Consider the following 12,616-nt stretch of genomic DNA (forward strand, 5'->3'; position numbering starts at 1 on the left):
GGCATAGTTTTAAAGTGAATAGAGGTAGATACAGCAGAGACGTCAGAGGTAGCCGCATAAATGCCCCTAATGAGGCCGACTCCACTACCCTTCCTGGCGTGGAATGCATTGCCGGGAAGGGTAGTGGAGTCGGCCTCATTAGGGGCATTTAAGCGGCTATTAGATAGGCATATGGATGATAGTATAAGGTAGGGGTGCCATGGGACCCCTACCTTATACTATCCTTAGGATTAGGGTAAAAGTTTGGCACAACATCGTGGGCCGAAGGGCCTGTACTATGCTGTCCTGTTCTATGTTCTATGTTCTACTTACCTAGCCTGGCCAGAATACTCAGAGCTGATGCACTGCACCTGAAGTTTACCCCATTTCTCTTTTCAAAGCTGACCACTGCTCTCTCCTGAATGTATCATTATGTGTTCTTGCAGAGTACACCTTGCTCCATGAGCCACAGAATGTTCACAGTGCAGCAGGAGGGTATTCAGCCCATCGTGTTTGCGACAAGTCTCTGAAGGAGCAATTTACCATGCACCCTATAACTCCGTAGGTGCTGCCTTTTGAGATAACAATCCAATTTCCTTATGAAGACCTCATTCAAATCTGCCGCAACCACTGTCTCAGACAACACATTCCAGGTCCTACCAACTCACTGGGTGAAAATATTTCTCCTTATATCTCCATTGCCTTTTTTTTGGCCAGTTTCCTTTGATCTGCGCCCCTACCCTACACCTGGTCTGAATTTGTATGTTCCTCCGTGTGTTTGTAAAATCTCCTGAATTTTGTACGTCCAGAGTCAGAAACATGAGGGTGGTGGGACACAGGGAGTAAGAGGACCCCCTCAAACTGCTAAGAGCCTGCTCTGACCTCAACCAAACCCTGAGATAGTACAATGGGTCTTTCAGTTTCCATCACTGAGGGAGAGAGAAAGAGACAGGGAGAGACGGAGGCAGTGTCTGAGGAGATACCTCATCATACTTATTTGAGTCTGACACCACAATACTGAAGAGGACACAGAGTATTAGTGAGGATAGAAAAAAGAGTGAATGAAAGAGACAGAGTGAAGGGGAGAGAGAGAGAGAGATGAAAGGGAAAAAACACGGAAAGGAAAGGAGAGAGACAAATCGAGAGGGAAAAGGAAGAGAGAGGGAAAGTCAGAGAGATAGGGAGTGCATTGCATGGTTGTAGATTGCTTTGGATTCATTTGTGGGATTTGGGTATCTGTGGCTGGGCCAGCATTTGTTGCCCGTCCCCAATTGCCCGTTGAGAAGGTGGTGGTGAGCTGCCCTCCTGCAGTCCACATGGCCCCCATTGTTCTAGTTCGGGTCAGTAGGATTGTGTATGCCATTGTTGTTTCCAGGGTCTCGGTCAATGATGATTTTGTCCGTCCAGCTTCGTTCCATGTTGTGGCCGAGCTTAAGCATTAACCAGTTTGCTACGGAATCACATGTAGGCCAGACCAGGTGAGGATGGCAGATTTCCTTCCCTAAAGGACATTAGTGAACTATTTGGGATTTTACAACCATCAATAATGGTCACCATTACACTGGGTTTTACCCCAGATTTATAACTTAAATTCAAAGAGATTATAATCATGAAAGCTGATTGGGAATCATGGTTCTTTCTATTTGTACCTTGGAATGTAAAATTCCTAACTAACCCCTCTAAGCCTCATGAACTATAAATCTTTCCCAGTCTTGTTAGAACTTGGGCAGAATCAGCTAACAGCCTGTTTATTTTCCTGGAACTAAATGACATGTCAAACAGCAACACTTCAACTGTGTTCAGTATCGAGCTTGGAGCTAGAGCTCTCTCTTGGGTACAAAGCACACTTAATCCACCCGGTAATGTGAACCAGGCAATCCCTTGTTGGCAACGCCAGCCTCTAGACTGAAGTGTAAGTGGAACAGGAGGTTTGAAATCTTTCTTCTAACTCTCTCTCACTCACCTTGCTGATTGGGAAACCAAAAACCTCCTCAAAGTAGGCAGGCTGGCTGATGAGCAGCAGGTAGAAGGTCCAGCTCCTGCAAAAATTGGCCACAATGATGGCGTAAACAGGCATGGAGGTGAAGAACTTTAACCAGGGAGTCCTGAATTTCTGGGAGAGAATCAGACAGAGGGTACAGTCAATCTCCACACATCTGTCAGCGCAACAAACCAACCTGAGTTCTCAGGCACCAAGGATTCAGCTTAGAGGGGTAGTTTCCAGGTAGGGAAGGATTGACCTGAAGTAACAATGTGAAACAGAGAAAACTCAGAGATAATAAAATGTGAGGCTGGATGAACACAGCAGGCCAAGCAGCATCTCAGGAGCACAAAAGCTGACGTTTCGGGCCTAGACCCTTCATCAGAGATGAAGGGTCTAGGCCCGAAACGTCAGCTTTTGTGCTCCTGAGATGCTGCTTGGCCTGCTGTGTTCATCCAGCCTCACATTTTATTATCTTGGAATCTCCAGCATCTGCAGTTCCCATTATCTCAGAGAAAACTCATGTCTGTTCAATTGAAAGCACAATGCACCACCTTTACAAAGGAATTCTCTTGATGTGAGTTCCCAGCTGGAGTGTGGATCAAAGGTTGAAGCACGAGGGTTAGTCGGATTCCAACATGAATTATTTTCCATGAATGGAGATACTTCCTATTCCCACCTGACTCCTCCTTAGATGAAACTTTGACAATCATTAATTTCTTTACAGTCATCTTCATCAGAGCTTAGATCTTTCCTTAATTTGTACAAATGTCCTCAAGTGGGCAATGTGATTAGTTTGGCTCATTATACAAATGAGGTTTCAAAGCAGCCCTCACATCTCCAGTCGAGATAAGTCACCATGTAGAAGGATCTCAGTCTGGATAGTGCGCTGTGGTGTACGATGTAATCATTGTAATGAACAATTGAGGCATTCTCGGAAGAAAACTTTTTGCACTTATATAGTGCATCTCACAACCTCAGGACATCCCAAAGTGCTTTACAGTAACATAGTGCAGCCCCTGTTGTAACGCAGAGCATTTGGCAGCTAATTAATGCACAGCAAACTCCCACAGACCACACTATGATGGCCAGATCATCTAATTTAATATTGCTGAAGAGATAAAACGTTGACCAAGATAATGAAATGTGAGGCTGGATGAACACAGCAGGCCCAGCAGCATCTCAGGAGCACAAAAGCTGACGTTTTGGGCCTAGACCCTTCCCCCCAGGCCTCCTACCTTCCCTCGACCTCTTCATCTCTAACTGCCGTCGAGACATTAACCGCCTCAACCTCTCCACCCCTCTCACCCACTCCAACCTCTCCCCCGCAGAACGGGCAGCCCTCCGCTCCCTCCGCTCCAACCCCAACCTCACCATCAAACCTGCAGACAAGGGTGGCGCTGTGGTAGTATGGCGCACTGACCTCTACATTGCCGAGGTCAAACGCCAACTCTCCGACACCACCTCCTACCGCCCCCTCGATCATGACCCCACACCCGAGCACCAAACCATCATCTCCAACACCATTCATGACCTCATCGCCTCAGGGGACCTCCCACCCCAGTCTCCAACCTCATTGTTCCCCAACCCCTCACGGCCCGCTTCTATCTCCTTCCCAAAATCCACAAACCTGCCTGCCCTGGTCGACCCATCGTCTCAGCCTGCTCCTGCCCCACAAAACTCATCTCCACCTATCTGGACTCCATTTTCTCCCCTTTTGTCCAGGAACTCCCTACCTACATCCGTGACACCACCCACGCCCTCCACCTCCTCCAGGACTTCCAATTCTCTGGCCCCCAACACCTCATTTTCACCATGGACGTCCCTCTCTGATGAAGGGTCTAGGCCCGAAATGTCAGCTTTTGTGCTCCTGAGATGCTGCTGGGCCTGCTGTGTTCATCCAGCCTCACATTTCATTATCTTGGATTCTCCAGCATCTGCAGTTCCCATTATCACTAAAATGTTGACCAGACCATTTCTCTAATTAATAACTCAAATTTTGCTGAAAGGAGAGATATGTTGCTGAAGGTTTTTGCCCCTCATTCCTTAGGATAAATGCAAGAATGCCAAATTTCAAATATTCATACCAATGTTTACGACAGGAGCAAAGCATGCTGATCAGTTGGCATGTTGACTCTGATTGGCTGAGGCATTGCCATTGAGAAAGCAACAGGTTCTCCAAGGTCCCAAGTAATTCAAAAAAGGCTGAAGGCTTCGACATATTCCTTTATTTCCAGAGAATAGGACCCTGAGTTTGGATGCATTTCACTTCTAACAAGTGTATATGAACAATGCTATGAGTTTGACTGTTACATTGGTTATTAGCATAGCTATTAGCACACTCAGGCTTATTCAGGAATTTTTGGAGGGTTACACTAGCTACAAAAGATGCATGTGTGAAGGTGTTAGCATTATTCACAGGGCACAAAGCACCAGTGTCCAGGGCACTGTGGGAGAGGTCTTACAGCTCAGTTGAAAGTAGCCCTGCCTCTGAAAACCAAATGCTTTAGGTTCAAACCCACCAGCTGGCAGTAACCAATGGGAACTCCAATTGTTCCCAACTCAAGTTGTTAATGGCCTCTACAGTTCTATTCAATGAATGTGCAGAAGCAGGCCATTCCAGGTACCTGGAAGGTCAGGTCCTTTAGGGAAGGAAACTGCCATTTTTACCTGCTGTGGCCTACATGTGACTCCAGTCCCGCAGCAAAGTGGTTGGCTCTTAACTGCCCTCTGGGTAATTAGGGATGGGCAATAAATGCTGCCTGGTCAGTGACGCCTTCATCCTGTGAATGAATTTTTTAAAAAAAACCTGAATCCTCTCTTCCATTTTGATTACATCCCTTCCCCCATTTCACCCCTATATCCTGTTTGCATGGTCTTGCTCCCACCAAAGTCAACCTATTTTTGATTATTCTCATTGACTGTTAACACCTATTTTGCATCTGTATCTTTTCTCTACTACCATTCACACTCCCTTTGTCTTTTGCTCCGGGTACCTTCAGCATTTATTATGCTTGCTTCACCTCCCTCTACTTTGCCACAACTTACTGCCCCTTTCATTCCTGAAGAGGAGTTATGTCGGAATCAAAATCTTAATTTGGTTTCTCTCTCCAAAGATGCTACCAGACCTGTTGAGTTTCTCCAGCACTTTCAGCCGTCATTACAAAGGTAGATACTGGGTTGGCCACCCAATTTCCCCTTGAATTTGACGTCATTGTCCAACATTAAAATCATCATCATGACCTCCAGGTGCAGAGGTCAGCGTGTAAGGACTGAGCATAGCTGTCACTTGGGGCTAAATAAAGGGTTTTAATTTCCTCCTGTCTACAACAATCTAAAGGTTCAGCACTCCTCCAGTTCTGGCCCCTTATGTATATCTGATCCCCACTGCTCCACCACTGGCTCCTGATGCCTCTGGGGCAATGGTGGCTTGTCTGGAATGTCACTGGCCTAATAACTGAGAAGTCAAAAGTCATGGGCTCAAATCCCATCACTGCACTTTAATGAAATTTGAATTTAGATCATAAATCTGGAATGTAATGATGACCATAAACTAAAATTCATCACTTTTTAAACAAAAACCCATTGGGTTCTCTAATCTTCCTTTAAGGAAGGAAATCTGCCATCCATACCTGATATGCCCTCTGAAAGACTAAAGGCCCACAGCAATGTGGTTAACTCTTAACTTCTCTTTGAAAGGGTTGAGTAAGCCACTCAGTTCAAGGGAAGATAGGAATGATTGACAAATGCCAGCTATGCCCATATCTCAGGAAAGAATAATGAAAAACATCTCGTTATCTCTCCTCGACCAATAATTTGGTCAGATATTCCGATAATGCAAGGTGTTGTTCTGTGAAACTCTTTCAGATTTATACTCCTTTGCAATTTATAATGTTATAGGTGTTATATAAATGAAAGATGTTGTGCATCCCAGAACTGTCATGGCTGACTCAGTGTCAGGTGTATCAGCTCACCTGCGTGGCATTGATTAGACTGGACCTTTCCCCAATACTGGTCTCGATGTATGTTCGCTCCTCCCTTGTTATTGTCGGGTGCTTTGCAGGGCTCTCATAGGCAAACAGCAGCCAGAATATATACCATATCATTCCAAACATTCCTGCAACATTACAAACACAATGTTACTGTATCAGCCTGCAGGAGGAATGGGCCAGCAATCCACAGGCCAGGCCCAGTGCTCTGAGGGCATGGGCTCATGTCACATCACAGCAGCTAGGACATTTAAATTCAGCTCAGCAGGTTCTGGCAGCTTCTGTGAAGAAAAGTCAGAATTAATGCTTCAGGTCCAGTGACCCTTCCTCAGAACTGATGGTAGCTAAGGAAAGGTTACAAAGATAGTATGAACTGTATTTGCAGGAGAATCTGAGATAACAAGGTGTAGAGCTCGATGAACACAGAAGATGGGTCCAGGCCCGAAGCATCAGCCTTCCTGCTCCGCTGATGCTGCTTGGCCTGCTGTGTTCATCCAGCTCTACACCTTGTTATCTGAGCTGGGAAAATGTTGGTTTATATGGAAGAGGAAGGGAGGGTGAGGGGTTAAGGAGTAAACAATAGGTGGGAATAGAGCCGAAAGAGAGAGTAGAACTGCTGCACAGACAAAGGAGTTGATAATGATCTGGCTTGGAGGGTGAATAGCTATTGATGGACAGATGTTAGTGGCCAATGGTGGGTAGTGTGTAATGTTAGACTATGTGGTAACAAGGCCTGGTGTGTAGGGTAGGGGGCTGGGACATGGGAGAGTTTAGGCCCTAAAATTATTGAACTCAATATTGAGTCCAGAGGGCGGCAGGGTCCCCAAGTGGAAAATGAGGTGCTGTTTTTCCAGCTTCTCATGTCTTAGCCCCCTACCCCACACACCAGGCCTTGTTGTCACATAGCCTGCCACTACTCACTCCCTGTTGTTAGTCACTAACAGTCTCCATTATCAACTACTCACCCTCCCAACTAAATTGTTATTATCTCCCTTGTTTATCCAACTGTCTTCTCTCTCTTTGAGCTGTACCCATCCCTATCATTTACTCCTTATCCCTTCCGTCCTCCCTGTCTTCTGCGTATAAACTGACGTTGCCCCAGCTACCATCAGTTCTGAGGAAAGGTCACCAGACCCAAAACATTAACTCTGTTTTCTCCTTCACAGATGCTGCAAGACTGCTGAGCTTTTCCAGCAACTTCTGTTTTTGTTCCTGATTTATAGCATCTGCAGCTTTTTCAGTTTTTATTTAAAGTCAACTAATTAGATCTGGAATTGTAAAGTCAGTCTCAATAATGGTGGCTATGAAATGCCATAAAAATCCATCTGGTTCACTAGTGTTCTCTAGGCAAGGAAAGGCCAAAAGACATATGAGCAGAAGTAGGCCATTCAGCCCATTAAGTCTGCTCTGCTATCCTGTAAGATCTTGGTTGATAGTCTTCAATGCCACTTTCCTGCCTTTTCCCTATAACCCTTGATTCCCCTTACTGATTAAACCTATCTTAGCCTTGAATTTAATTAATGGCCCATCCTCTACAGCCCTCTGCTGTAAAGAATTCCACAGGTTCACTGCTCTCTGAGAGAAGAAATTCCTCCTCCTCTCTGTTTGAAATGGGTGACCCCTTATTCAGAGATAGTGCCCTCAAGTCCTAGACTCTCTCACAAGGACAAACAACCTTTCCACATCTACCCTGCAAAGTCCCTTAAGGATATTATGTGTTCCATAAGATCACCTCTCGTTCTTCTAAACTCCAATGAGTATAGACCCAAGCTACTCAACATCTCCTAATAAAGACAGTCCCTGCTTAGCTGGGGTCAACCTGGGGAACTTTCTCTGGGCAGTCTCCATGCCAGTCTAACTTTCCTTAGCTAGGGATCCAAAACTATTCATAGTATTACAGGTAAGGTCTGACTAGTACCATGTTTTAGCAAAACTTCCCTACTTTTATACTCCATTCCCTTTGAACTAAAGGTCAATGGGGTTGAGGAACTTATCAGCCATGATTGAATGGCAGAGCAAATTCGATGGGACAAATGGCCTAAGTTCTGCTCCTATATCTTATGGTCTTATTCCATTTACCTCCTGCAGTTCTCACTTAACTGGGATATTTACTTTTTGTGATAGATGGATGAGGCCTCCCAAATGCTTTTGTGCTTTGTAGCTTTCAGCGTTTTTTTTCTCCATTTAGATCATATTCAGCCCCTCTATTCTTCTTGCTGTTTCTACCCTACATGTGACTTCAGACCTATAGCAATACCACCTCTGAAATTGCCATGCAAGCCATTCAGTTCAAGGGCAGTTCAGGGTGGGCAGTAAATCTCTGCAAACCGCAACCCCACCCCCGATTTACCCTGCCTCCTGAGGCCAGTTCGAACTGGTCACAGATGCTCATGAGTCCATGCACTGACAGTGGATCTGAGCAGAAAACAGCGATGCCATCCATGCACAGGGACCTGCAGGTCTCCGCTGCCTGGATTAGTCATACCCCCTCTCAGGCACACACCCTTCCTGATGGAGTAAATACTGGCCCAGTCAGCATCACCCACTTCCCACAAAAGAATAAAGCAATAAAAGCAGCCCTTAAGGAATCTATAACTGTTGCACAAAGGTTGAGAGAAGGTAATGTGCCCAAAATCTAAACCATCTTTGCTCATACATAATTTGAAAGCCTGAGCCCTGATTGGTCCTAACTTGCTCCACCAAAGTAACTGATCCATTCACATACAACCGAGTTCATTTTCTTACTGATTCAATGGTCAATTATTTATCTGTAAGTCTGCATGCCTTTTAAGTTTGTGACCAAATCTGTGGAGCCTCTTTAGGGTGTCTACGGTGTTTTAACTGGGAAATAGCCCAGTGTCTCTCCCTTCTGCACTTTTTCCAAAGCCTCAGTGTCCCGCATCATGTGAGGGCACCCATCCAGTGTGCTTTTTAAATTGGGACTTCATCAAGATATTGTACAATTGTGGAAGTCATGGACCATTAGCGCAGAGGCTGTGTGATCAATCGTAATGAAGGACTCAGACTATCAGTTCACCTGGCCTGTTTTTATCAGACTGGGCCTTTCCTGAGCACCCGCCTGGCTAAATGTCTAATGTACAGGAGGATTTGAATTCACCTCTGAGTTACTGCATGATGACAGACTGTTGTAGAATTTAAACAATCCCACAAATACCCTTCTGACGAGGAAATCTGCCACTCCCACCCTATCTGAACTTAGGTGACTCCAGGACCATGTTCGGACTGGATGGTGGGGCCTTCAGTTTTGGGCGCTGTCTCTAGGGGAGCTTTGCTAAATTACTGCGGTGGATTATTTCTCCAATCTCAGCACAGATCACAGAATGGGTCTTGCTGCCTTGTCACCAAATTATCGCACGACCTCTATCGTGGTGAAGCCAATGACAAAATGCAAGGCTTGTTCAAATACCCCTCTGAAACCTGGGATAGGTTCCTTGCTGCCCATTTATACCCCACTGCACTGCCCACTGAGGGCAAACCCCCTCAACAGCTGGAATCTTGAATAAAACAGTAACATTTTGTATTGGCTGAAGCTTACCATAGACGTAGAAGATTGAAGACCAGCCTTTGTACTGGACCAACAATCCTGCCAGCGGCATTGCTACCACAGCCCCTGCGTATGAACCTGAGGAGAACAGACAGAGTCAGTCACCGACAACCAGGAGAGACCCGTTCTTAAACAATGCAGCTGATGACCAGATAAGAACCCACTTCCACAGAAGGAAAGGTCAGGAAACCATAACAGGAACAGAAACAGAAGTTGCTGGAAAAGCTCAGCTGGTCTGGCAGCATCTGTGGAGAAAAAAATCAGAGTTAACATTTTGGGACCGGCGATCCCGGTTCTGAGGAAGGGTCACCAGGCCTGAAACATTAACTCCACACTCCACATCAAGCAGATGTTCACCTGCACTTCTGCTAATGTGGCATACTGTATCCGCTGTTCCCGTTGTGGCTTCCTCACATGAGGGAAACCAAGCAGAGATTTGGGGACCGCTTTGCAGAACACCTCCGCTCGGTTTGCAATAAACAATTGCACCTCCCGGTCGCGAACTATTTCAACTCCTCCTCCCACTCCTTGGATGACATGTCCATCATGATCCTCCTGCAGTGCCACAATGAGGCCACCCGAAGGTTGGAGGAACAGCAACTCATATTCCGCTTGGGAACCCTGCAGCCCAATGGTATCAATGTGGACTTCACAAGCTTCACAATCTCCCCTCCGCCCACTGCATCCCAAAATCAACCCAGCTCATCCCCGCCTCCCTAACCTGTCCTTCCTCCCACCTATCCCCTCCTCCCACCTCAAGCCCCATCCCCATCTCCTACCTACTGACCGCATCCCGCCTCCGTGACCTGTCCGTCCTCCCTGAACCAACCTATCGCCACCTTAAATCCCCACCTACACTCACCTTTACTGGCTCCATCCCCACCTCATTGACCTGTCTGTCTCCTCTCCACCTATCTTCTCCTCTATCCATCTTCTATCCATCTCCCCCCTCTCCCTATTTATTTCAGAAACTCTTCCCCTCCCCCATTTCTGAAGAAGAATCTAGGCCCAAAGCATCAGCTTTCCTGCTCCTCTGATGCTGCTTGGCCTGCTGTGTTCATGCAGCTCTACACCTTGTTATCTCAGATTCTTCAGCATCTGCAGTTCCTACTATCTCTGGCCTGCTTCATGTCAACTCCATATCCATGGCCAATCACCTGAACCCTCTGTCCCTCTGGTGCCAAAGTTTCTGCTATTGGAACCAAACTCCCTCCACCTGTTTTATCAAAAACATTCAAAATTGGAAATACCTCGATCTAATCTCCCCCTAACCTTCTCTGATCTTATTCTGATATGTTCATGGGCTTCACTGGATGAGCCAATATTTATTGCCCCTCCCTTATTTGTCCCTGTTGGACCATTTCAGAGGGTGGTTAAGAGTCAAGCACATCACTGTGGGTCTGGAGTTACACGGACACTAGACCGGGTAAGGATGGTTGATTTCTCGACCTAACGGACATTAGTGAACCACATGAGTTTTTATAAAAATTGACAATGATTACTTTAGGCTACAAATTTAACTCCAGATTTTATTTAATATTTAATTCAAATTTGACTTTTTGCTGTGGGTTGCTAATCCAGTAACATTACCTCCATGCTACCATCTAAGGAAAGCAATGCTGTCTCTCCCATCTCCCCAAATAATAGGGTGACATAGTGGCATGCAGTTAGCACCACTGCATCACAGCTCTAGGTACCCAGGTTCGACCCTAGCCTTGGGCAACTCTCTGCGTGGAGTTTGCAGGTTCTCCCTCCCTCTCTCTGTGCATTGCTTTCCTCCCATAGTCCAAAGATATGCAGGTTAGGGTGGATTGGCTATGCTGGCCCACTGGTTCAAGTTCTAAATTGGGGCATGGTGAATTTTGATGGAATGAGACAGGAGCCTGCAGAGGTTGATTGGAGCAGTTTGTTTCCAGGCAAAGGGACCTCTGACAAGTGGGAGGCCTTTAAAAGTGTGATAGCTGGAGTTCAAGATTTTTATAAAAACCAAAATAAACTGCAGATGCTGTAAATCTGGAACAAAAACAGAGGTTGCTGGAAAAGCTCAGCAGGCCTGGCAGCACCTGTGAAGAAAAAAATTCAGACTTAATGTTTCGGGTTTGATGAAAAACATTAACTCAGATTTTTCTTTCGAGGAACTTCTGTTTTTGTCCAAAATCTACACATTCCCGTGAGGATGAAGGGTAGGAGTAGCGAATGCTGGGTGACAAGGGATATTGAGGCTTTGACCAGAAATACAAAGACGGCTTAGCTCAGGCACAGGCTGGGATCAATCCCTGGAGCTATATGGGGGATACAGCAGTTTACTGAAGAAGGGAATCAGGAGGGTGAAAAGGGGGCACGAAATAGCTTTGGTTGAGAAGACTAGGATGAATCCAAAGAAATTCTTTAACTATATCAAAGGAAAATGCATAACTAGAGACAGAATAAGACCCCTCAAGGACAAAAGAGGACATGTGTGTGTGGAACCACAGGGGATGGGTGAGGTCCAAAATGAATATTTCTCCTCTGTGTTTACCGTGGAGAAAGAACATGAAGACTTGGGAACTTGGGGAAGTTAGTGGTGATATCTTCGGGCAGTCCACATCACAGTACAGGAAGTTTTGGAAGTATTAGAATATACAAAAGGTGAATAAAGTCCTGACCAGATATATCCGAGAATCCTGCAAAAGGCTAGAGAGGGAATTGTGGGGTCCCTGGCTGATATATTTGCATCATCATTAGCCATAAGTGAGGTTCCTGAAGACAGGAGAGTAGCAAATGTTGGTGCCCTTACTCACAAAGGGCTGCAAAGGAAATCATGGGAATTATAGATAAATAAGCTTAACATCTGTGGTAGGTATGTTACTGGAGAAGATTCTGAGGGATAAGATATGCATGCATTTTGAAAGACAGGGCTTGATTAGGAGTAGTCAGCATGGCTTTGTGCATGGGAGGTCATGCCTCACAAATTTGTTAGAGTTCTTTGATGAAGTGACCAGGAAGCTGATGAGGGCAGGGCAGTAGATGTAGTCTACATGGATTTCAGTAAGGCTTTTGATAAGGTTCCACATGGTAGGCTGTCCTGGAAGGTTAGATCACATCAAATCCAGGGAAAGCTAG

General features: G+C 45.8%; 1 protein-coding gene across 1 annotated transcript in view; it reads right to left on the minus strand.

Moving 5' to 3' along the window:
- slc17a8 (solute carrier family 17 member 8) overlaps nt 1-12,616 on the minus strand; it is a 67,317-nt gene that overhangs the window by 16,253 nt on the left and 38,448 nt on the right. Inside the window, exons 6-8 of the mRNA XM_048549227.2 lie at nt 9,506-9,592; nt 5,935-6,077; nt 1,943-2,092 (exon numbers count right to left, since the gene is read on the minus strand). Of these exons, the coding sequence (XP_048405184.1) occupies nt 1,943-2,092; nt 5,935-6,077; nt 9,506-9,592 (380 nt within the window). The remainder of the gene's footprint in view (nt 1-1,942; nt 2,093-5,934; nt 6,078-9,505; nt 9,593-12,616) is intronic.

The sequence above is a fragment of the Stegostoma tigrinum genome, chromosome 18 (genome assembly GCF_030684315.1).
Source record: "Stegostoma tigrinum isolate sSteTig4 chromosome 18, sSteTig4.hap1, whole genome shotgun sequence".
Taxonomy (NCBI): Eukaryota; Metazoa; Chordata; class Chondrichthyes; order Orectolobiformes; family Stegostomatidae; genus Stegostoma; species Stegostoma tigrinum.